At 37.1% G+C, this 27,296-nt stretch overlaps 1 protein-coding gene across 3 annotated transcripts in view; it reads left to right on the top strand.

Annotated features, from left to right (window-relative positions):
* tspan4 (tetraspanin 4) overlaps positions 1-27,296 on the top strand; it is a 170,922-nt gene that overhangs the window by 21,653 nt on the left and 121,973 nt on the right. The window contains exons 1-2 of one of the 3 annotated variants that reach the window (XM_023331726.1): positions 13,664-14,563; positions 15,323-15,402. In XM_023331726.1, the coding sequence (XP_023187494.1) occupies positions 15,340-15,402 (63 nt within the window). In that variant the 5' untranslated portion in view covers positions 13,664-14,563; positions 15,323-15,339. Of the gene's footprint in view, positions 1-13,656; positions 15,403-27,296 lie in introns of those variants that run through there. The other 2 variants (XM_023331725.1, XM_023331724.1) reach the window with 2 other exon arrangements.

Here is a 27,296-nt window from a genome sequence, read left to right as displayed (position 1 = left end):
TGTCTTTCAGCCTGGAAATCTCCTTAATCTATTTTATGCACTGGTGAGTGATTGAAGAATGAGACTGAAGATTAAATATGCCTTTTAGCATTTCTTTTCCATTTCAACATAACTAACTTTTAAGCTTTTTGTTAATTTAGTGATCTCCTTTTGATTTTCTGTGAAGTATTTTGAATTCAGCTTTTGCATGGATTTCGCTTTAGAAATAAACTTGTCTTTGTCTTGCCTTTTCATTAATTGTGGGAAGAAATCTCCAACTAAGGTTGTTGTTCCAAATTTTGTTCAATATATAGGTGACAGGAACCCATTGTGCAATGGTTATACGAAACACTTCTTTATATCCTTCCACTGATAATGAATTCCTTATGATCTATTGTCACCTGTCTGCAAACTGTGGCTTAAGCTGAAAGATGAAAATGAGGAAATGTCAAGAAAATCCTATTTGGACAGCAGGAATTTATTTCAGGTTAATCAGATGCACTAAAATGGATGAGAGGTGTGAGCTCACTACTGCACACTGATTAATGGACCTTTTTTATGCTCCATGATTTTTTCTTTAAATAAAATTGTAGGTTTTTCATTAATTGTACAGTATAAATGCCACATAAGTGCAAAATTTCCCCTTTTTTACATCACAGAAACCATGCATTTGTACAGAAGCGTGTCCACTTTTGAACAACAGTGCATATCTGATGCACTTCTCTGTCATATTGCTACATGTTTGCAATACTTTGTTTTTTTAAGTCAAATTCCTAGTTGTGTCTGTGTAATGGATAGGCATATTTACAGAATTGCTTTGCTTCTACTTTTAACCCAGATGGATTTTCTCTTCTTTGTGACCATAAATAAATGTCCAAATCATATCTGCCGGTTCATGAGCAGAATTTGACCGACAAGCGGGGTAATAACCTTTTCTGCTGGGAGGGATCACTGTTGCAGTAAAATGCAAATAGCAGATGTAACCCATATGCATACATCATGATTGCAGGTGCACAGGTTTTCCAGTTTCCTGCTCAGAGGTGCAAATCAGAGATCAGGTTTGGTCATGAGGCTGCCATATCCACATGCTGGAGGAATATTAGATGTCTTCATGGCGATGAACAGTTGGAGACAGTTTTATGTCATACTGGGTCTGAAAGGTGTTCAGACACGTTGGCAGCGTTTGTCCCTTTTTTATTAATTCAGCATCTCGATGCAATTTTTTGTTCAACTTGTAACATGAAGAAGAACGCCATGATAAACTCAGAAAATTAGTTTGTTTGCTTTTCCACAATCATCATCCAGAGGTAATTATATTAAATGGAGTGGACTAATGGGAGGTGTAAATAATTGAGCAGTCATCCACAGTTTATCTTTTTAACAGCTTGGTTGTGTTAATCACTATGCTTCTTCCATTATTTACACACAAAGTGACAGGTTTTAGCAATTAACCTGGAGCAGTCCATGCGTCGAAGTGAGTTGTCACATCTCCTCCTTTAAAGTATTCATTTGATCCAACCCACTGCTACCGCTCTGAGTAATTTTCTGAAGTTCTGTTCAGTGTGAGGTAAAAAAAAATTACGCTTTGGATTTTTGTGCAGACTTTAATTACAATATGATAGGTACTGTGGTTTTAGTTCAAATATGTTTTTTTGTTTAATTGTGGCCGGGCTTTCATATCATAATAGTTTTCTAGACTTTAACAAAAGCAAGAATCATTATCTTTACTCTTTGGAAGTGTCCTCACATATAAGACAACATAGAGTAAGAATATTGCACCTAGAAGAATAATTTTGCACACCATCACATTTTTTCAAGTGGAGAGATTCAACTTCAGTTGACCCCAGGATATGAAAGAGTGTCCTTCTACTGCAACAAAGAATTTTGCTGCCATAAGCGCTATGCTTGATCAGCATTAGCAACAGGTGGGTGAGTACACATTGCAACTACAGCGAAGCAAATATTTTTGGAAAATGGCACTGATTGAAGTAAAGGGCAATAAAAATTACTTTCTTATATGACTATTTTGTCCAAATGTTTGAGAAATTTGAAAAGTCTTTTATACAAAGGATAAAAGGCGAGTGAGTGATTGCAGCTATGATTTGTCTCCACAGCAATCTGATACAATACATGTTTGATTTTGCTTCTCATCTAAATGAGTGATCTTCTCACAGCTCTACCCAACAACACTGTCGAGAATAGGGATAGAGATGTCCACTACGAGCAAGTCTCTCTAGTAATCTTGACACAATTTGGTGATCTGTCTATTTCCAGAAGGATGGAATCAAGCAAGAATGTATTTTTTTTTAAGTTAACAATTTTTAGAGTGACAGCCAGGAACCCCAGATTGTAGTGCCATTAAGAAAATGCAATTAAAAATCAAAACAGAAGTGGCTCAAGGAAAGATGAGTTGGGTTCAAGTCCAGGCAATTATAAAATATTAATGGATCCAGAGATGACGAATGAGTTGGAGAATCTTATGCAAGTTGTACATAAGTTGCAAAAATAAGACTTCAGACTTTAGACGTGTGCCCTGTAAAATCATGTAAAAGAAATGTAAAAAATGTAGAAATTTTATACATTTGGCAGTTACTCTAAACACTTAACCATGACTCTGCTTTTATGTTTGGTAGTTTAGGTTTGTATACTTGGATATACTGTAGAAATAGTTTTCAGGCAATGTACAGTGTACCCAAAGATCTGTCAACCAACCTGGGCATGTGCAAGAAAGCTACCACCAAAAATAATTTTTTAACTAAAAAGTTACATACTGCCAGATTATCTATGCATCAATCTATTCAGAGTTTATAAAGTTAGTTTATGGGCTCTTTGCACCTGCTGCGCTGACGTCACAACCGCATGCGCAAATGCGGCTCTCTTTTTTCCGCTTGGAGTTACCATGACAGCTAGAAAAGACAAAGTCTTATTTCAGACGCAAATAAAACAATACTATGAACATTGCTGTCTTCCTAATATAATGGGCTTTTAAGTTTTCATGGACTTCCAAGCGGTCCTGAATTCAGAAGACGGTGGCTTGTAAATATTCATCGCTACCAGTTAAAGCTAGCACTCCACAGCAAAGTTTACAGCCTTCACTTCACTCCTGATCAGCTTCTTCAGCCTAAAGCAGAAGGTAAAGGAGCTTCCTGTGTTATTTCCATGGAATCACTTCTGTATTCAGCCTGAAAGAGTTTATGGGAACCAGAGAGCAGACCAGAGCCAGACAGCAGAGCTACTGATCTGCCTGTACACACTGCTGTCAACACCGTCCTGCTTCACAAGAAACATGCAAAACTAATAAAGCAAAATAACACGGAGACCTTAAGGAACACGGCCATATTTTTCTAAAAGCAACAACTCTGAACCTGAACCGTCAGCTGAACTAGAACTCAGACACCAGAGCTGCTCTACTGTTAAGCTATGGGCTTGTTGTGCTTCACAAGCAAAAAGCCTGAACCGTAAAATCCCCCGTTACTTGGTCTCTGACACTAACGACAATAAACGCAGGTAATAGACTTGAAAACAAGGTAAAGACATTGTCCGTTAGAATGGATGAAAAATGTCTAGATACTTAAATAGCACATTTTTTACAAGAAAAATGTCTAGCATAAGCCAAAGCTAATGTTAGCCACAAAGTTTAAAGAAAGTAAACTCACCTTCGTATCTGTGTATAATGAGGCGAACATTTCAAAACCTTTCTCCAGCTTACTTGTCGGGGCTACGGATCGATGTACATTATTAATTGTTACCTTCTACAAGCCCTGCAAACAACCAGTGTAAAGTGCCTTTTTCAATAGATCAGAAAAGATTGAGCCGCTTTTCCCCGAACAAGGAAGCTGAGGTGCAAAGAAAAGTTCATGTTAACTTTGTGTCCTTCAGTTTCTATAGACACACTACAGTTTTCTTGCTTGGATTTTTTTTACATGTTTGTTAGTAAAGTGTTTGATTTTTAAAGCCTTCTACTTGAAATAACATGGCCTTGTGGTTTATTGTAACAGATGAATGTGCAGCTTACTCTCTATTATCAGGATGGAGATAATTGTGGGTTACTCAGAAAACCTACAATAACTGATTGACATGGAAATGTTATTCAAAATGAGACTTCCTTCAAAATGTAAGTTGCTGAAGGGGTTCATATTCTGGCATTTCATAAATTAGCCGACCTTTTGAACAGATGCTAAAAATCACAATATTTATCTGGTATTGTATCTGTAAAGGATTTAATTTTTTTTCCAAGACAGACATGAGATTTTTCACCCCTGAAAAGGACATATTTATGTTGCTAAATATGGTTTGTGTTGTAATCGCATGTTGGCAAGTACTCTTTAAATATATATAGTACAATTACTAATGTACATTTAATTTACTTCTCAATCTACTATATGTGCTACACCTTCAGCTGAGGACACAAGGAGGTGTAAACATGCTGAAAATAACTTTAAAGCTATTTTTTTTCTGATAGGTTTGTGGTGAAAGCTGTAGAATTGGTATAAATAATTAAAGTTCAATTTCCCCAGTTCACCTTCCCTGATAACACTGATGATGGGTAATTTACCTGTTGGTTGCCTGAAAACAAATGCTGATTGTTTCTTGGGTAGTTAACTCTTAATAAAATTGTGCAGAGCTATTTAATAAAACCTACATTGGTACTTGTAAAAGGAATTTCATGAAATAATTTGAGATGTCTTGCCCAGAATGCTGTCTGAAAACATAGGAAAGCTAAATGAACAGTGTGTTTTGTGTCAGGGGTCTGAATCCAGTGCATTTGGGGTTATAAGCACTATTATCAAACTGAACGTGTAGTTCTTGTGCAGCATTCCTCATTTCTATGCTCTGCCTGCACATCTCATGACTGATGTGGACTGATTGCTGGAGCAAATCAAACAGATGGAGAGATAAAAAGAGCAGCAGATGGAATGGAAAGGAAAAAAAAATGACAGCAGCAACTTTGCAACAAATGGTCTTTCAACCTAACTTACAAAGACCTGTACAGATTCATGTGGTAAAAACATGTATGATTTCTATCTATTTCATCCAGATGGTTGCTTAACATCAGCTTTCCCAAACAAGCAACTAAAGCTGCAGCTCTGAAAGAGTGATCACAGCTCACATGGTATATCTCACACCCGTGTTTGCAACACACCAGCTATTAGCAATGGCTTCATAAAAAATTACTGACAAGAAAGGAAAGGTGTTGGCAGACTGATAAGGTTCATAAAACTGCAATAGTAATAAGCTGTCTTAATGAGATGGCTGATAACAGATATTGGATTATCAAATAAACAAGCTGAGACAGCTACAGCCTTATGTTTGGGCACACTACATGTTTTAAAATGTAGGAATTACAGACATTATGTTACTCAGCAGGTTTAAGAAATTAGAGACAACTATTTGCAGAAATACAAGTTGTCATTAAGTTTAAGAAAGCATTGAAAATTAGAGAGTAAAACTTGCTTAACAGGAGTATCATTGCTCATGGTTTTGTGTGATTTAAAATTTAAATCACAAAGTCCTTTATATTTTCTCCACAGAAAAGAAAGTTTTCTGTCAGTCAGACTAAAAATATATTATGAATGTCAGCGATTAAGTCAAAGTAGATTTTCAACCTCATTTTCAAATCATAGAGATTAATTTGTTTTTTCCTCCATAGATCAATGACTAATTATGCTGTGGCACACTTGATAAGTAAGACCCAAAGATCATATGCCACATGTTCATAAATTATTACTGAAAGCATTAAGCATTTCCATTATAATTTTACACATTCTTTTTCAATTTTGACTGGAGACATCTTTTAGGACCAAAGAATTGGCCACTTATTTAGTGACATGTGGGTGGCCATAATGTTACTGCTAATAATGTATGTTATTTGTAGCTAACACGCACAAATAAAGCCTTGTCCAATGTGATTTATGCGCAGCTGTCAATTTCTAAAAGAAAAAAAAAAACATAACATTAATTGCATTGCCAGTATTATTTTGACAACTATCCTAATCCAATCTGAAGGAAATGTGAACGTGTACAGCCAAATGTCTTCACTGAATCTGTTCCAGATTAAAAATAGCAAATGAAGCTTTGGCATAATACAGTTATGCTTCGAGGCAGTGTTGGAATGTATATCCTTGGGAAATCCTACTCTGAGATGAGAAAACAGTGATTGGTTGGGGACTAATTATAACTGTGAATAAATACGCAGAAGGAAAAGAGAGGCTAAGCACATTGTATTGCAGGAAGGAGGCATCTAGTGCATTGGTGCAGCTGACTGATGTGCCTAATTGCACTTGTTCTGGGATGCAGCTTGGAGGTATAAGCCTCTCTCTTGGCTGATACTGTGACATTAGCATTTATTTCAAGATGCCTTTCTGACCACCTGGTGAGTGTATGTCTAATATTCAGTTTCATCCTCATGATAACTGAGCAATCTCTAATGAAGATGTCTTTGTTGTGAACTGAATTCTGGTGTGTGTTTGTATGACTGATACTTTCAGTTTGAGGAGTATGCACTTTTAAGAAAATCACATACTGGTGTAACTTTTACATTTGAATCTACGTGTGAACTTTGCGGTTTTTTATATGTTAATATGGAACACTTCATTCCTGATTTATGTTTTGTAGGCAGTGGGATATTCTGCTCTAAATCTTGCATCAAAACTCATTGTTATGTAGTTCATGTCTGTGGCTTTTACTCAGACAAAAGGATTAAATAGATAGTTTAGTTATTTTAAGTGTGGTGTCTGACAAGAGATTATGGCAAGACAGTATGCTGCAGAAAATTAACTGAAACATTCTCAATTAAATCCAACAGAAAACAATTGTCAACTTAACAGGCAGCCAGACAACAAATCTCAAAAATTATTCTGGTATTAAATGCAAACTTTTTACCTTATTGTCGTCAGATTTGCATTAGATAGTAATGGTATCTTACCTTCAACTTTACAGTTGGTATTGTGTTTTCAGGCCTGCAGACTGCAATTCTCGTCATTCAGTTTTAGTTTTACTAGACTAGAAGTCAGTGAATGTTTTGGCAAGTGAAATATGTGTAGCTTTTGATGGTATAGCTGATTCCTCTGAGTGTTTTTTTTTTCAACCCATGTCATTACATTTTCTTACCAGCTTTGGGAAAGTAATACAAAATTTGCTTTAAAATGTCTCTTGTCGTTCAGGCATTTACCGTATAGAGATGATTTTAGTAATCCTGACTGACATGAAATAGGAAATCCAATCCAACTTTCCAATGTCGGGCAGAATGAAAAATGGTTGTGAATTTTTTTTTCTTTAATACAGAGAAAATATTTCAGTTGCAGCAGATAAAACCTTGACATACACATTCAGGTTCTTTTCATGTTTGAAACTTTTAGGAACACCAAGAAACTAGTAACAGTTTTCTCAGTATTTTACATAGTTCTACTTCACATGTCTTTTTATGTGAGAACCAGTTTCTCTACAAGGGTTTTAAATTATTTATTATATGCGTATTATTTCACATTAGTCTTTTTTTTTACCTCTTCTTTGGAGAGCTGATTTAGTTTTTAATGCTATATTTTCATTTCTCTGCAGCTTGTTTTACTGTCCTTAAATTTCTATTTCATCAGCCGAACAAATCTTAAAATCCTTATGACTTTGCACAGTTGGATGAAGCTCGTTTATTTCCCTGTGGAGCAGCTGTGATTTATCTTCATGTCTCTGATTCCTTGGTGAACCTTGGTGTGATGCTGTTGTGAGAATGCTCTCACTGTCTAATCTTCTGCCTCACACACAGATATGTGCTTTGAAAGTGATATCCTCAAAGCTAATCCCAGCCATTTGTCACAAGCAGGCGTTTCAGAGCTGATAGTAGTGATCATTTTTTAAACTGCTGTTTGTGTATTAACTATTTGATGAAAGGATCTGTTTTCACGCTTAACCTTGACAACAAATCAAGGTTTTTGTCAGGATTTTTTTCATTGTCCTGTAGAAAAATTGATTCTACTCTAGTCAGACATGGGTTGATACCTGGAGACGATGTACTTCATATCAAAATTAAATCACTGATGTGAAAGATGAAGGCATTTCTGCAATATATGTATGTACAACATGTGACAGAGCTTTACTAATACATGGCACTGGCTATCTGCAGCAGATAAAAAATATCTTCAAAGAGACTTGGTCTGCCTGTAAGAAAAAAAGTGAACTATGAGGAGAAAAATGGAGGTTGTGATAGAGTTTTTTTGTGGTAAGAACTTGTAAAACAATTTATGAGCAAAACCAAAGTTATTCCTTCCCTCTGTCTTGGTGTAAATTAACAATATATTTTTAGTTTATAAGTCCTTGTTTTGTTTAGAGAAAAGAGAATCTTAGAGTCAAAAAGTTTAACTTTCCCAGAATAGCATCATGTTAAAACCGTGAACTGGAACGATTATTTTGTGGTTGCATAAGCTAAAATTCAACTAGGCAAACAGCTCTAAATAATTTGACAGTCTTGAGAAAAGCTACTCTCATTCATGAGCCGCTCAGCGTGCACTGATGTTATCTTTTCGCCTGAATGTCATTTTGTGTAGGTTTTAATTGGAATCTCCCTCCTCCCCCTTTTGCTTTGATGGTTATATCTGTTACAACATTTCACATTTCATTTTAAACTTTTCAGTTTCCACAGACAGTTATTTCATCATGCATTGTGTTTGCTGGCTGCCACCCAAGCTCTTTTTTTGTTCACCATCAGTGTATCTGTAAATACGGAGGACTTCAAAGCTGCTGACACTCCCCAGGGTGCCTCTGCCCATTTACTTTGATTGTATGTCGACGAGCACTTGTTAAAAAATGTTTGTTTCTGCAGAGGTTGGATTTGTGTTAATGAAGGGCCACAAATGACAGGAAGGTGTTTTCCTTCATGATGTCACAATATGCTAAAAACAATTGATTTATCAGCACTTAATGAGTCTGCATGATTCAGCTCAGTATTTATATTTCATGAGAGTGAGAGCAAATTGTGCCAATTAGAGGCTCAACTTACTTGAGATAAGAGAAAAGACCTCTTTCTGTGTGTGAAATAACACCATTTGACATAATTATGACATAATTTTGTCTTTTATGTTATGATTTTTAAAAAAAAAAAAATATATATATATATATATATATATATATTTAAAAAAATATACAGTGCAACTACTTAGGCGTGTGAATGTGTGTGTGAATGACTGAATGTAGTAAAATATCTTCAATTACTCAATAAGAAATGGATTACTTTTCGTTACTTAAGTTGTGTTTTTACATAAAACTGTTATAGGAACCTATTGAGGGTAATAACGAAGGCGTTCATCTGGAAATTACATATGAAGTATGTCTTCTCTTTATATTTCCAAATACAAAGAGAAGACATGAAACAGGTAGTTGACAAGTCAAATCAGTGTTTTATACGCCCAACAGAGTTTAGAGTTAACCAACCAACCATCCATCCATCCATCCATCCATCCATCCATCCATCCATCCATCCATCCATCCATCCATCCATCCATCCATCCATCCATCCATCCATCCATCCATCCATCCATCCATCCATCCATCCATCCATCCATCCATCCATCCATCCATCCACCCACCAATTGATCCATACATCCATTATCTACCACCTAATCTGTGGTTTGGTCGCGGTGAGCTCATAATCATAGATTAGGTTAGGAATTCAGACTGTTCTTTTGACTCTGCTCTCTCTTCACCATATCAGACTGCTACATCGTTTGCATCACTGCATATGCCACACCACTCTGCCTTTTGATCCTCTGCTTCATTTATCCCTCATTAGTGAACAGGACCTGAAATACTTCTGCTCCTTCACTTGGGGCTATACTTTTCCCCTGACCTGGAGAGGGCATTCTAGCCCTTTCTGTCTCAAAACTGTGATCTTGGATTTGGAGGTGCTGATTCTTATACCCGCTGCTTCACATTCTGCTACAAACGATTTGATGATGCGAACAGAACCACATCATCTACAAAAAGCAGAGCCCTAATCCTGAGGGTATCCCCTTAAATTCTGACTACAATTATAAAGAAACCCAACAGTTAGTAAGAAAAAATTTATCTTCTATAATTTTAATGGAGTACACAAGAGTCTCATTTTGTTTTTCTTAATTTGTTTAAGATCTGACAGAAGGATCTCCTGTTTGAACAGGCAACTTAGTTTATTGTTTATTTGGACCATATAATTTCTATTCATCTGAAAATTGAGTAAATCATATATATTAATAATCATGCCCAGAAGCTACAATGGCGCATTCACTATAGCTTGAAAAAAAGTCTTTAAATTCAACCATTGACTGTAAAAGCTGTGTAAATACTACAATGTTCTGGTATCTCCCCCCACAAAGGAAAAGCCAAAATCTCATTTATGGGTGCAGCCATAACACATTTTATTTACAGTCTGTTAATTCAACTTAATGAATTGTGGGGATTTTTAGTGGGGGGTAATATTACTGTGATACGATTTGTAAACAGCAGCTCCTCTTAATTAACAAGGTAAATAAATTTAATTTATTTTTTTTTTAATTCCTTTATTTAATCAGGTAAACCCCGTTGAGATCTAGAATCGAACCCCGGTCTCCCGTGTGATATGCGGGGATACTTACCACTGTACTAACGAGGAGATATAAATAAACAAATGCAAAAACTGTTTATGAAAACAATATAAATATTTTGTATCTGTTAATGCTTTTGTGGACTTAGCGAGTGTAGTTATCAGTAAATAGGTGTCTAAAGACAGTTTGTGAATAAATAAAGATAATTTCTCTAACTTAAATGTTTGTTGCCTTGTATGTGCAAATCTGTGTAAATACACAGATGCAATGTTGATTGAGAATGATTTTACCTCAGGCTTGTAAAGCACAAAAAAAGCCTTAACATAGACATAGACAAAAAAAGTTGTCTATGTTCACATAGACAACTTTAAGACTGTGTTGAAAGTTAGAATAATGTGAAAAAGTGCTAAACTTAATGATCACCAAGAAATACCATTTACCTCTTGGAGTAGTGGTAAATTGTGTTCAGTTGCAATATCTATTTGTATGTGATTGTGTGTCTTGGATAATTGTGAAATCATCTCAAAGATATTATTAGAGAAAAGATTTCCCTAACAGATTCCTATAATATGCGCTTAGCTTGATATTTTAAGAGTGCATTCACACCAACCCTATTTAGTCCACTTTATTCCACTTTGACTCTGGCCTACAAAGTCTGGTTTGTTTGAGGAGGTGTGAATCCTCAAACTCTGATTTAGACCATAGAAGCATACTCTGGTCTGCTTTTATACATTCCACGACGAAGCAAGTTGCGCCCATATATTGTTCAGAGGTTTTCATGTTATTTTCTACAGTGGTTCTTGTTGCAGTGCCATCACAGGTGAGGGGTGAGGAGACAGGTTTCGGTTCCTTTGACACAGTGCAGTGTGAAAGCGAAGTGCACCAGCTGAAAATGCACCAAATGTTGCAAATTTGATTGCAAATTGAACCAACTGTACTGGACTAATTCTTATGAAAGCACCATAAAAGTTAACCATGTAGCATGGCTTACATGATGGATGACCTAGACCAAATGTAGCAAGTGGGAATGTGCGGTAAGTGTTGGACGTGCGGAAAAGAGGATAACAAATCTTTTAAAGAGAGGGATATTAGAGTCTCTGTTGAGGTTTGGTGCTTAAGAAAGAGAAGGTTAATCTGGGTGACTGATGTCAGGCCAAACAATGGAGAGTAAGTTAGCAGGAAGAGCCCTGTGTTAAGCACCACTAATGGAATTAAATGAAATAACTAGTATAAACTGTATCTCATGCTTTTTTACATATTAATGCTATGCAATTACTTTCTTTGTTACTACAATTTAAAGGATGTTTCTCTGCTGTGCAAATGTTCTTTTCATAAAGGTGTGTTTAAAATCTGTCCCCTTGATGCTCCCTAATGAAAGAACTTGGCCTTTCTCGTCCTTACAGAATTACCCTCCAGGTTAACATGGTCTAGTTATTGTTTCCCAGACTAGCAGATATGGAAGAGAGGTGGTTATTATGTCTTTCCCTGAGTGGGGCAGATGTGAGCAAAATAAATTAAATGAGATAGAAAAGCGGGGAAACAACAGAATTTGGGTCTTTGACCCCAGGAGGCGTCGCCACTTGAGAAAGAAGAGGTTTTTCAATAAGGGTCCAAAGTTCAGGTTAGAAATTATGCTTACCTTGCACAAATTATTCTCAGCTGATTTTACAAGAATGCAGTGCATATAATAAAATGTCTAACTAAATGCTGATATTATGACTTTCAGTCACAGGACAATAGAGGCAAACAGTGATTTTCATGGGCTTCTGTTGTTGCCTTGAAATAGATCTTCAGGCTGGGCTTTTAATTATTCTCTCTTGGATTAGATAAATTAGAGATATAGGTGTTTTTAGTAATTGTTTCCGTCCTTGAAACCCAACTTTTTAACCCCCATTTTAAGTCATTTTGCTGTTTTGCTTTCCAAAACCAACTCAGCTCAGCTTGTCAGAAAGTACATCATCTTGTTTTGGAAGCATTTCAGATGGGAAAGATGCATTTGGAAGAGTCTGAGACATTATACATATAAGGTTTATCAAATCCAAAAAGTTTTTATTGTTGCTTTAGAAAATCAATGATGCCAGATGTAGAAGCAGATGGTGCCCTTCGCTATGTTCTCTTACCAATTATTACTGTAACTAATAATCTTTGAACATTTCATAATTAACATCACCACTAGACTTGATTTTCTTTATTGCTCTAAAATCTGAAAAGATTTCATGGCAAGTGTATTGCAATACTAGCCGTCTCCATTTTGCAGCCTTTGCTCTGCAGTACTGAAAAATAAATTACCTATATCAATGCATCTGTTGATAACAAAGCCCTCTACATTTCTGAACTTTAACATTTCCTGATGTGTTGTAGTTTTCTAGAAAAATACAACAATAATGCAACCTGCTCTTCACAGCAATTTTTGTTAGTCAGAAAGTCAGACTCACAATCCTAGACTGCTGCCGCCTTTACAGTCTGATGAAAGCACACTCGGGAGACAAAACAGAGATCCATTAAATACTTGATGCAGCCATTAATATAGTCTGCACTCTCTGCAGACTTGATATCTGCTTGTGGACTCATAAAGCCAGTGACCCAGATGGCTACAGGGTTGCGGGGAGTGTACAGTAATTTTTGTGTGAATGTCAGCAGGAGGGAGAGTTTTTCTCTATGCATCCATAGAGTCACACTTCAGGTGAGCTGCTGGTGTAAAAATCTGTGCTGAGGTAGATACGCAGATATTGTGTGACCCAGGTCCAGGTCTGAAGGGGTTTGTTAGTGGTGGAGGGGCATGCCTGACACAAAGCATACACAGAGACGAGTCTGGTTTGTGAGTAGGAACAACCTCTGCATGTGGAATGAGAGTCAGCAAGGAAAGGAGGAGGAGGAAGAGGAAGGACTAACACGGGTGCAGCCTTCTTCTCAGCGCTGTCATGTTAATACAACACCAGGCTGTGTGTGTGGGGATGTGTATGCTCACGCATGCGTTTGTGCATCCAAAGGGCTATCCGGTAGATTGTGGTGTGCTCGGGAGAGAAGATGGGAGCTGCGAGACATTGATTGGTTGTTGGGTTTCATGGGGTGTGGCTAGAATTTGAATGCCTGCCTTCCGCACAGGCAGGTTTCGGGGACAGTGACCAAAGAGGGATGGAGTGTGTGAGCCTGTGTGTGTGGTGGTGGGGAGAGTATCGGAGCTTGTGAGAGAAAGGGGGAAAGAGAAGAAAAAAAGGGGGGGGCATACTGAGAGAGCGAAAGAAGGAGGGAGCTTCTGGGAGCAATTCTGGACTACCGCTCAAACACTGCAGTCTTTCTTTTGCTTCTCTGAGGAAACAGGGTTACCCTTCTTGCTGCCTAACGCTCCTTCTTACTTCTTCCGTGGCTGCGTTGCTATGACCCTGATGGACACCTTGATCTCCTCATCCACATAGAGAAGAGGAGAAACGAGCTGTAGCGGAGAAGGGAGAAACAAGAGGAAGCGAAACCACACACTTTGTCTCTGTGATGAGAGTCTGGAAATTAATTACCTACCGTCAGCACAGAGGGGGAAGCGCAGAGAGGTGCACAGTTAATAGAATAACTGAGAGTTGAAGAGGGTGACTTTGTAGATGTGTGAAGAACAGGCTGTGGCGAGGCGCAGAGAAACCCCTAGGCACTTCTCAGAAACAAAAAGGGACAAGTTTGGGTCGATGCGTGAAGTGAGGAGGAAATTAGGCAAGGCAGTAACTCCACAGGGATACTAATTCAAGAAGCCAAAGAACTGTCCATTCGCAAGCATCCTTCATCTTTTCATTTTTCTTTCCAACCTTCCTCTTAAATCCATAACTACATCCCTAACTCTCATCTCCTTGCCTTTTTTTAGTTCTTTTTTTTTGCATGTCAGCAAAAGCACATCATCAGCCACATTCACATGCTGAATGCTCAGATGCAGCGTTGTATTCTCAGAAATAGATGTGTCATCTGCTGCTGAGTAAAAAGTTGATTTAGCTATATTAGAGGTGTCATTACTTGCTGGACAGGAGCACCCACTCTGGAATCTCTTGTGAGACCAGGTAGGACATTTCTGGATCATTTTGGGTACTCCCAGCAGGTGGGGATGTGTTAAGCTCTCCAGTCGTTCACCTGATTGAAACGTTATGAGATGAAACTGCAGACCGGCTTATCTCTCAGAGCACGACACCTGTGTTTGAGGGATTATGCTAAGGGAAATAGGGATGTGCAGCTGTACTTGTGCATGGCAAGACAGTGTCCGGAATACAATGAATTACACAGGTGGTGTCGCCAGAATGTGCAAGGTCTCCTGCTCAATGTAATGACTCTAAAAGATTAAAAACAACTCAATTGGGGTGACACATTTTCTTCAATAGATTAATTTAGATCAAGTGCAACCTCATTTATGATACAATTAATCCAGCATTGTTAGGGTTTGTCAGGGGGGTCATACTTATCTTAAAATCCATTTCTCTGTTCTTGGAGGAGTAAGTCATAGTACCTCGTAGTGAACTTGCCTCAGAGCTGAAGCACACAGAGTGACTATTAAGACTTTCTAAAGACTAATTGTGCTTCCACAATGAGACGCTCAAGCACAGATGAGACTCCGTACCGACGCAGTCCATCTCTGGACAGCAAACCTGACACTCCGCCCTTCACTTCTGGTTTTCACCGATTCAGTGGAGAGTTTGAGTATAAGAGACCTCCTTTTGCTTTTGGCTTCCACACAACAAAGGGGCCAAAGAACTCCAACGGGCGCTACGCCCAGGGGAAGAAGTATGTGGTGTTTTACCTGGACCTCTCCTTCATATTCCTTCTAGAACTGCGGCGCTGCAGGATGGCTGAGGGTTGCATGATGGCCCTACGCTATGGAATGGTCTTCTTCAACCTCCTTTTCTGGGTAAGTTCTTCATAATTTTTTCTTGCATCAAAGAGCATATGAATAAGTTTTAAGAACTGACAACAAAGTTGTGTTTCTTTCTATACTTTATCTTTGTTTCTCCTCACTGTGACTTTTCTGTCCTGTTAGCTGTTTGCTGGTCTGTGCAGTCACAGAGATGTTATGAGAAAGGAGGGGCAGCGTGAGGAAGAGGCAGATCATGCATTTAGATCTTGTGTACAAAGCCCACTGTGTGGGTGGGAGAAGCTTTTTCTGTTACCAATAATGTACTTTCAGTGTGGGTGTATTCTGAATTGTTTTCCTTGTTAGGCTTTGGCATATTGGAAGCTTGCATTGTGTGCAGTCTTTAATCACAGTGGCACTCCAGTTCTTCTGCAATACCTCTACTATACCTTCCTTCCTCCCAGTGCAACGACACTGCTCAGTCCATAAGAGGATCTGCTGTCACTCTGCTCTATCTGACAGATTGTATCTGTTTGCTGTGGGGATGTTTGAGCTCCAGTGTGTCTGCCTCTGTCACTCTCACTCTGATAGCCTCACAACAGATCACTTTCATTTGCACTGTGACGCCTGTCGCGCTTCCCTGCTATGCTTCACATTTAAACATCTTTAGCTTGTATATTTTCTTCCCACAGACTCCCACAGTGCAATCCAATGCAACTTCTCACAGAGTTTTAAAGTCAGTCTTGCATCTGCGTCTATTTCTGTGGGATTACTTGATTTGTCAAATGTCTGCTTTTATCACTATGGGAATGAAATGAACGCCTCGAGTGCTGAAATGAAATCTGGCTGCCAAAATGCAACCCCCTTGAGGAATAAGTGACCTCTTCATTCATTATCGTCTTGTCTTTTGGTAGAACCTTTGTTGTGTGGTGCAGGAATTGTTTGCAAACACATTATTCTAACCCTGTCACTCACATGAATGCTCAGGTCTGTTTTTCATAGTGGTTAACATTTTAAATTGTAAGTAAAGTGGATGAATTGTTGACAACATGCAATTTCTTGAATGACTCAACAGATTGTCAACTAGAAAATGCTGAAAATCTGTCAACATTGAAATGTGAGCATAGCAAAAAAATAAATAAAAATAAAAATATGACAATGTCAAAAACACTCCAACCACATTTTGAGGTTGGAGTGATTTTGCTTATGTTATAGAGTGTAACTGTTGTAAAAATGACACATTTTAACTCTACAACTTTGTTAAACATTTTTAGAGAAAGAAGATCAAAATCCTCTCTTCTTCTTCCCACATTTTTAGAGGCTGCTGAACTCAAGAGTTGGGGCTTTCCCCAAAAGGGTTACGGCAAGGGTTAGAGATTAGGGTTAGGTTTAACCAGGGCCAGGTCGTACTTGGTTCCATGAAAACATCAAAGAACTGATTTGTCTTCCCACTGTTTGGGAAACTACTAGAAATGTATCTTGTAGTGAAAGTTTGTTCCTCTCTTCCTCTGTTGTACTCTGAATCTCTGCACTAGGCTACAGCAATGCTCTGAAGTATTTCAGAGCATTTCAGATGCTCTGAAGTATTTCAGAGCATCTGAGTGGCTTCAACACTCAACACGAGTCATTGTGTGACCGACGGGGCGGAGAAAAGCAAATTAAGGTCAACCTAGAACCCGAACGCAGGTTCTAGCGGTGAAGGGACCGCTTCACATCTGCACTAGAGATGTGAAGAATAACTGATTTGTGCTGACTGGGTATCAGATGTGTTTAGATGCAGCTATTGGTTGAAATCTATTCCATTGGCTTTTAAATATACCATTTTAATCTGTATCCTCTGAGCTGTTGAAAAGAAGGATGATAGACAAAAAACTTCTAAAGATAATCTCTTCAGCTGATGTCCTTGCTATACAGGGCTATTTTTTTTTCTCAGTAGTGGCTGCTACTGTTTGCAATGAGAACTACAGTGAGTGTAACAAAATAAAGCCTGTGCAGTATATTTTGTTTCTCTTTGATCAGGTAGATAAAATAATACCCCTGAAGTATCAGCTTATTCTAACACTTAGATTAAATAAAGTGCTGACCAATATTGAATTTCAAATCACAATTACACCTAGTTTTCCTGACATCATCCATTTGATTTAAAAGCTCTGTTTTGAATGATATTGGATTTGTGAATAATCCTTGCAGTTTTGAGGATTGCAGTAGATCTGCAAACAAAAGGTGTTGCAATCTTGACTCTGGCTTTGCTCTGCGAGGTGCATTGACTATTCAAGACATGATGAGTGACATTAACAAAAGCAGATGGCAGACAAAACAACCAGTTTGTGTTTTATTGAGTTTTCAAATGAACTTTACTGTCTTAGATAAGGCTGACTGAAAGGAAAAGTCTAGTGTTTTAAACATGGTGCTCATTATGCTTGTTTTTAGCCTCCATGTTCTCCCGGTGATTGTAGTTCTTTTCTTTGGGCCAGCAGAGAGTTGGAGCCAAGGTATAAACTGTTTTTCTGTGCAGGATTTGCCAGTTTTGTTGGGAAAAAAAACAAACAAAAAAACTCAACATGGTACTAACCCAGCTCCAACACCTGCTAATGCACTTTCTTTTAGGTTACAAGAAAGACGAATTTAACGATTTGAAAGTATTTCTAAAAGTGAACAGATAGCCATGGTGTGGAAGCTAACTGTTCTCCCCTGAAAAGGATTGTATCATAACAGATTGTTTTTAACAACAGTGGACAGCAAACTGAGCCATGTCTATTAAGCTATTGACAGCAGACTCACCATCTGAGGAGTTAACTGGACTAACCACTCAACTATCATGTCATTAGACTATAAAGAGCAAAATTTCAAATATTATGAAACCACTGTATTTTTACTTAAGGTTATATAAGCATTAGAACCTCATGTAAGCCCATTGCTATGTAATTTCAACCAGTAGCAAATATTTCCAAGGTACCGGTAATCAGACTTAAAAGCTACAAAGGGTTAATTCTAGCGTGTTTTCTAGTTTCATTGGTTTTAAGTTTTTGCATTACCCATCAACTCGTTATCTTTGCAGAGTTGTGAAGAAGTATCACTCTTCTCTTAATTCACCAAATGTACTCTTTATCTTACAGAATAATGGCTTGGTGCAGAAATGCAGCTGAAGAGAGGAGTCAGTGTTTTATTATTAGCACTCTGTTTGTAGTGGCACCTGGGAGACATTATAGGCACAAAGAGCAACAGCCATCTCCTTTAGAAAATTCAGTTCTTTTCAAATCCTCCAGATAAGAAGAGCTCTTCTAATATTAAACTTGTCATTGAAAACAATGAATCTCAGATAAAGTGGTTGTAGTTGTACGTTAAATTCAAACCCAACTTTAAAGGTCTTGATTTTCATAATAGTCATTTAAAGGAAGTGCTTCTTTTTGACTTAATCTTTTTCACTTTGAAATGCAAACTCAATATCTGATGTGAGAAAAAAGAAGGTCCACATCGACTCATGCATCTTATATTATTTATGTTAGTGAGACTTCAGCACCTCCACCTTACATGTTAATAAACTGCCACATCGTGAGGAATTAATCTATTCAACATATCTTACTCCTTCAAGACAGAAGAGGTGCTATAAAATTCTTGTGAAACCAGATTAAATATACCAGACATAACCCTGTGTTAATAGAGTTATAGCAACTTTATGCTGTGTGAAAAAAATGTATGATTAAATCTTTTATTAGCAGTGTTCATGCATAACTTTTTTTATGTGTTCTGTTTTGAGGACAATTGCTCAGCATCAAAGCCTCCACAAAGTGTATAAAAAATTGATCTAAAGAAGGAACTACTTCTTAATGTAGCCTCCTTTAATCAGAAAAATGGAGTTGAGATTTTATATATATATATACTGAAGCAGCTGCTTTGCTGGCTGAAGGACAAAACTTACACAACAACAACAAAAAATAAATTTAAAGCAGAGCAGAAATAAAGTCATTCCATGCATGGCAGCGAAAGTGAATTTTGATGCATATTTTTGGAATTTACAGTTGGAGATGAATGATGGTGTGAATAAATATGAAACCAGAATCTTTTTCATTATATTTGAGCCAGTTTAGTGGCCTTTCAGTTGCCACACTAAAAGAACATGTTGCTTAGACAGACCTTGAACAAATTCAATTTCCTTTTGGATTATTGGACCAGAAAATACAATTTTGACGTCTGAACGTTCACAAGTATCTGCTACATTCACACCATAGTAGCGGCTGAAGCCAAAATAATGTCATTATCCATGTTACAAAAATATTACTTATTGTTGTTGGAGTTATTGTTATGTTATTTATTATCTAGCGAATTATGGTCAAGGCAGTTAAACTGTAAACAAAAGTAAAACAAATTTGCAATACTTAGAATCACAAAGTTAAATTACAGATTTGAATGTTTAAAGTAAACTATATAAGTGTAGCCCAATTATACCGCTATGAAGTAGGTAAGGGCCCCTGAGTTCATTAAACCCATTAACTTACAAATAATAACTCTAAAACACTCTCATGTTTAAACCTATGTTAAGTTTCACCTTAGAGCAGGGATGTCAAAGTCAAATACACCAAGGGCCAAAAAGCCAAATTTGCTACAAGCCGAGGGCCAGACTGGTTCAATGTTTATTAAAACATATTGAAATGATTGCACATAGCCTATTGAACCAAGCAAGACCTAACACAGTGTATATTTAATAATTAAATAAATAAACCAATATTTTCTTATGGATCTGTCAGTAATTTCAAGTGAAAACATTTTTCAAAAGGCAAACAGACAAAAACAAACTTCCTTCAAAGAAAAATTGCATGTTCTGTACATCAAAATAATAAAGCAATATTTTGTTATGGCTCTGTCAGTAACCTCAAGGGAAAACATGTATTTATTTACTATTAATCTATGTTTATGATTTGTTCTTTTAAATTGCCATTTATATTATTTTTCCGTCTCAGGAAATGATTGAGGGATGAAGAGACTGACGTCTGGTTCTTTAGGTTCTTGCGGGTCTGCGGTTCCTCTCCTGACCCATTCTGTCTGATATCACACAGATATCACGACGCCACTGAACATCGCTGACACATTTTTTAAATGTCCCTATTAAACATTACTATAATTGTTTAGCCTGGAATGTGCGTCTTCCCACTACCATCTGTATTTTTGCCAGAGGTTTTACTTCTACGGACGGTGCAGTATCGGTGGACATTTTAAAAAGACGCGGGTTGGTAGCAGCTCACTGTGGCTGCGCAGTGTCCGTCTCTAAGCAACCGTGATAACAGCATCAGTTCGTGGGGATGGGGATCCTATTTAGGTCCCTCAACGACAATTTAGCTGACCTTAACACTTATTGTTGAGATGTGTGTGATAGGTGTGTCTATCAGACATTTATAGCAATACAGAATACAGTGAACCCTTGCTATATCGCAGTTCACCTTTCACGGTCTCGCTGCTTCATGGATTTGACGTAGGCTATAGTGGCACCATCATTTTGTAGGGTGTTTTGCTGAAAGAACGACTGGTGCTATTCACCAATCAAATGGGGTTTTGAGAAATGAACAATTTGTCAAAATATTAAGATTATAATTTGGGCACAAATTAATCTTTAAAATAGACAATGATCCCAGTAATATTAGCAAATTTGTGTCCATTGAAAATATTTCATCAGAGTTGAAAAAGGAAGCGTGAGCAAGGCGACCTACAAACCTGACCCAATTACACCATTACTGTCAGTTGGAATGGGCCAAAATTCCAGCTAAATGACCTAAAACAGAACACGTTTTATTTGATTTAATGTCAGACAGTGAGAAAAATAGTTGTATGTACCTTTTAAGGAGATTTGATTTCAACTATATGTTTAGAAACAAGAAATGTTTCAATTCTAGTTGTCATGGCCCGTGTGCTGCAGATGCATTCAAATACATTTGGTATTAATATCAAGATATCCATCATCCATCATTTTCGACTTGCTGTATAGCAGACAGAGCTGTCTTTACAGCACAGTTTTTGCACTGTGTCTCACCTCCTGCACACTTAAGGCAGATGCTTCCCCTACACCACGTTTTTCACATTTCATGCTGTGAGAACTCCATCTCCTGCAGCAAATCTCATGCCATGAATTACAGTACATGAGAGGCGGTGGAAACAAGTTTGAATCATGTGTAGTGTTCACGTGTGAGAACATCTTAAACTCATGTCACTGGGTAAAATGGTAATCAGTCACCAGAAACATTTCTTTATGTGTAGTTTCTGAGCAGCCATTGTACAAGAACTAGTTGAAAGCTTGAAGGATAAATCACAGCATGAAGTGAAAACATTAAAGACAGTAAAGAACTAAGAAACTGGTATGAAAAGTACAGAAAAAGCTGCACAGTGCATTTAAAATCACCATAAAAGGCTCATCACTACTGTAAATGTTACCAGGTCAGATCTTAGCATTGAGAATTTATGTATGTATGTTTACATTTCTTGCTTGTGCATACTAATGTTCTATGTGGAGTCATTTTGAAGCTTAAAATCATCCATGTGTGGTTGTTGGCCATCACAAATTAACTCTGCTGGCCAATGTGAGCCTGCACTGTTTTTATTAAATCAGTGATTAGTAGGTAGCCTATACAGAATGTACCCTGCATGTGTCGAAAAAAGTTAAGACTACACATTGCCCTGAGGACATTATCCCCAATCTTGACACATGGTGGTGGCAGCATTGTGTTGTGGGGATGCCTTTCTTCAGGAGGACCAGAGAGGTTGGAGGTGGTTGAAGCTAAAGGTTGGGCATCTGCTGAGCTCAACATAGCTACTTCTCAGTGAAACATTCAAAATAATATTGTGAAAGGGTTAATAGACATGTTGTGATGGCTTCCTGAAGGTGGAGTGTCAGAAAGAGCAACAGTCGCCTAGAGAAACAAAGGAAAAATTTTAAGGCATTAAATTACAAAGTCGAATTTCTTTTAAGTCCTATTTGATATATACATTATTTTTATAATGACTGAGGGTAACATATTTACTTGAGTGTGCTATAAAGTGGCACAATGAGACTAGAAAATACAAAATACTAACCCTTTAAGTTGTTTTACAAAAGGAATAGGCAAACAATTTATTCTCTATGCATGTATAGCTAAAAGTCAGATGCCCGAAATGGTAAAAGTGGTAAACGTACTGACTAAAATGGTAAAAGTAGGACTTAATGCATATTCATTAGTTGTAAAAAATATATATAGGTAATAATAAAATACAAAACCATGTAACCTTTTCCTTTGATTTAACAGTAATGGGCTATTTTGTGCTGGCCTATCCAGATTTAATGTGATAAAATGGGAAAAGAATTCAATGGGCTATGGACCTTTTAAAGTTACTGTATCTTTATAGCTATAGGGTAAAAATAAAGCACCATCAACCAAAAAGAATGCTTACCGAATGATTTAGTAAAGTAGACGAAAAGAGACTTTCACAGAGAACTCTGTCATGATGTAACACTTAATTCAATGGTTCTTTTTCATGTTCAGTTCCAGTTAAACATACATGTATGCAATATAGTGGGTTGATACATGGATCTTACCAATTAAACATAGTGGTCCAGATTTTTATATGTGAGCTAAATGCTGTTTAAGCAGATCGCTGGAAAAATGATATATATAATGATTTATTGTTCTTCATGTTACTAATTTTCCCCTGTGATAAAGATTTAGTTTTGGTCGTTCTGAACAACCTGGCTCAAGTTACAACTGGGCAGACTTCAAGTCTTCTGTTTTTGAACTCGAAACCCTTCATTACACAAATCTCTATTTATAGACAGAATCAAAGGACATGCAAAGGTAAACAGCTGGAGCTCTGCAGCACGTCAAAGGTTGGTTGGACATACACACACAGCAAAAGAGCAGCAGTGCAGCAGGGCACCTGTCATGCAGCTGGAGCGAAGTTGATGAGTACCATCATATTATGGCCCTGCTCAGTATGAAGAGAGTCAGAGAATGTAATGTAATTCTAAGCCTGAGCACTGTGTGCTATTTGGACTATGTACAAAATGAAAACAAATTCCCACCTTATAGTAGAAACACAAATAAAAATCTGCTTAAACATATCTTGTCTCTGTAGGCTTTCAGGATCAACGACAAAAATAATCAGTAACAGGATCAGATTGTCTGCCAAAGACAATCTACAGTGGTTTAGTGTGTTGTAAACACACATCGACACTTGGATTAGAAAGTGACAAACAGGATTCCACTGAGAAAACTGTCTTGTTGAATTGTTGATACGGTCAGCTTCAATTAATACCATTAAAATTAAATACCTGTGCTGTAGGCAGGCAGGCAGGGTGATGATGAAAAAGAACGCTGTGAGAGAAGAAAAAATGCTGCATGCTCTGTATGATAAACATTCAGCACAGCTGATGTTTCGTCTTTGTATTTTACTCAGCAAATATCTATGTTCTTCTGTAGTTTTAATGCTAAAATCTTTCAATCTTCCTTAAACTCTAGAAGTGGATTAAATTTTGCCCTTTCATGTTTTTTTATGGCTTTCTACTAGGTCTCTATTGCAGCTGACATCTAACTCACTCTGAACACAGCTTAGTTTTTTTCAGCTTTATTGTAACTAACGACATCAACTTACAGACACTTTTAGTGTTTTTTTCTGTCACCACCTTTTCCAATTGAGTCTGTCAAAAGTGGCTCAAACCTGTGGCATCCAACTGATGTGTCTGCAGTCTCTTCAGTGTTATTCCAACATCAGCACAACTTTTCCTAAATTAGGCTGAAAACAGTCGGGAATGCTTGCCCGTTAGCTTGTCCAACTAAACAGCACCTGGGCTAACGCAGTAACAGCCCACAGTGATTGAAACAGCAGACTGGTTGAATTGAATTTGTTGAAGTAAATGGTGGTACAATAAGCTGCAGTTCACTTCCACTTAAATGTAACTCATAAAGGCATCACAAGACAAACATTTGCTCCTCAGACTGTAAAAAGCATTTCTCTGCATAAATGTTGCAGTTTGTCAACATTTAGATAAGGCATAATGTAGCTTATCTGGAGTAATGTCACCCATATTTATCTACAGTATATTTATGTGAAATTCACCTACCTAGGGTAAAAATCATTCTACCATTACTTTTTGTGACACAAAAACAGCTGTAAAAATGGTTATGATCTCTTGAAAACCTGTGGTTACTGCACTATTGGGGAAGAAATGGGAAATAAAGCAACCTGTTGAATTCACTAAATCGTTATTGCAAAGATAAACTCTGTAATCTACAAATAAAATGATAACAGTGTATCTAAAACCTTATTGTCACTAATTTAAATTTATAATGTGAACCCAGATTTCACGGTAATGCTAAAAATGTTTTTGTCTGCAAAATTCTTTCTATGTTTGAGTGAATTTTACAACCTTTGGCTATGAAATCTGAATGCCTTCTCAGTCAAAATTAAAAGGAAAACGTTTTTTTCCCCTATGTTTTCTTTAGCTCGTTTGTATCTCCTAATTGTGGCAATAAGTAGCATAAGATTGGGAATCGAGGATAAAAGGAGAATAAACCACAGAAACAAGCAGGTCTTGGTGGGTTTGTACTCCTAGATTTTGAATGAGATAGCAACCAGTTTGCTACATAAATGTACTAAACATTCATCTCCTATCACAGCTATGTAGGTTGTATAGGAGAAATATTTCTTGACATTATCAGTCCTAACATTTTGTAGTATGATGCACATGTCTCCTTTTGGATATGATTCAGGAGGCCAGGCAGGTTTCAGCCACATGTTGAACTGTAAGCTGTAAAAAGAATCAAAAAGCTTTCAAAGTTCTCTAACCTTACATCTGACTTCTCTGTTTTTCATCTGACCACTTTACATTTTCAAGAAATTCTAACTTTACTTTCTGTGTCTGGAAGGCTGAGTTAAAGAAGCTTAGACGCAGGTCTTGTTAATTGTTTCTTAGCTCTCCTTCAGAGGCGAGCTGAGAAACAGGTCAAGTGAATACTACTCTATTTATTTTTAATGATGGACCTCCATGGAGGTTTTTTTTCTCCCAAATAGTTATTGTACAGTCCCCTTGTGTTCAGAAGCAAATTGTCAATCACACATGCATTGCTGCTTGAGATGAGAATGAAAAGAACAATTGTGGGAAAAAGTTTATACTCTATTTAAGATGTTGATGAAAACCCTGACTTCATTAAAGTGATGCAACAATATTAGAAATTAAACAATAGATTTTTTTTGTACTGAAGAGTTTGGAGTGAATTTTATATTTTAAAATTCAACATATATAACACGGCAGCAAGAAAAAAAGCATTGGCTTTCTTACAACTCAGAATTAAAACATTTGTCAATTGGTCAAAAATAGCAAGCTGGTTGCCATGTTTCTAAAGCAACACAAGCTGTTCTCTCTTTCAGGTAACAAGAGTCATAACACAACAACAAGATGTATCAGGGTTTTCTGGTACAAACTGTATTCTCATGTTGGTGCTAGTAACAAATTGGTTCTCAAGAAAACAGCAAGATGTCAAAGAGTCAAACTGTGACGGGTTAGTGGGAACGGTGGTCATGATTGAGTTCAAAGCTGCTGGTCTGCGGCGGCTGAAAGAGCACGATGAGCGAGATGAAATGTCCCTGTTCCAGAAATCAGTTACAAACAATGTGCTGAATATTACACAAAGACAGCTAAAGCTTTGTCACATGTTTCTGGACAAATATGAAACAATTTTGTTTTCATACTGTCAACATAACAACCTTTTAATCCGAAGATGACCTATTTTTATTGACTGATGGATTGGATCAGATTCATTTTAGCTCGCTTAGATTTTAGACCTCAAGGGAATGTAAGGGCATTTTCCACCAAGCTGGTTCCAGTGCTAAACTAATGCTAGTCCTTAATTGGTATGCGTTCTCAGTGTTTCCACAAACCCAAACTCTGGATTGGGCACTGAGAAGCTGATGTTAGCATAAATGGACCAAAGGAAAGAACATATTTTTGGGGGATTTATCAGTTAGTAAAAATATTAGAGGACCATGTTTAAAACTCTAGAGTGTAAATTTGTCTGTTTTGTCATCAAATTAATAGAAGAAATTATTGAGGAGACTGAGCTTAAAAAATGACAAAAGGTTGGAGTTGGAATAGAGGTAGAATAACACAAACTACCTCCTATCTTCTGACTGTTTATTTTGATATCACTTGTCAGAGTTGAGGTTAATGTGCTTTAAACAAAAACAAAATAAAAACTGCAAAACATTTATCACTTAGGCATGAATTTACTGGATAACACTTCAATGTCTGGCGTAAATAATTAATATTTCATCTTTCGATCTAACAATATGTTTTGATAATCAAATGACATAACACTGTGGAGGTTTAATCTATTATATTTAAAGCATACAATTTCTGATATTGATTTGAAATTGTGTCACAGTAGTTTTGTGGTGTTTAATTTGATGACAATAAAAGTGATGGCATTTCAGTCCATTAAAAAAACATAACCATTTTAAAAAGGCCATCTGTGGGACACCAGTGGCATAGAAGTGAGATTACTAAACTGCTCACAGTGACCGCATTTAATTCTATTTTCAAATTTATTCATATTTAGGGACATTTTCAACACTCAGCCATCAGTAGAGGAGATAGTAAATATAACAATTCCAACAAAACAATGAGTTTTTGGGCATAATCTGTGGTTTATCAATGTTATGATAAATCAAATTTCTTATCTTAATACATTTTTCACAATACCAATAAACAACACAATAAATGCTCATCCTTTGTGTCAGGCATACAAGGATTTTAACTTTCCTTGTATTGAAAGTTAAAATACAAGGACTACATGTCCTCAATAAATTTGGCAACCCTGGATTCTAAATTAAAACAAAAAATAGTAATAATCAAAACAAACTTTGTGCAGCAGTATGAGCCACATAATACAGTAATGCTTGGGCTAGTTCTGACAAACCTTTGGTACATGTTTACT

Source organism: Xiphophorus maculatus, chromosome 4 (genome assembly GCF_002775205.1).
Source record: "Xiphophorus maculatus strain JP 163 A chromosome 4, X_maculatus-5.0-male, whole genome shotgun sequence".
NCBI classification, from domain to species: Eukaryota; Metazoa; Chordata; class Actinopteri; order Cyprinodontiformes; family Poeciliidae; genus Xiphophorus; species Xiphophorus maculatus.
This window is presented reverse-complemented; position numbering and strand designations above follow the sequence as displayed.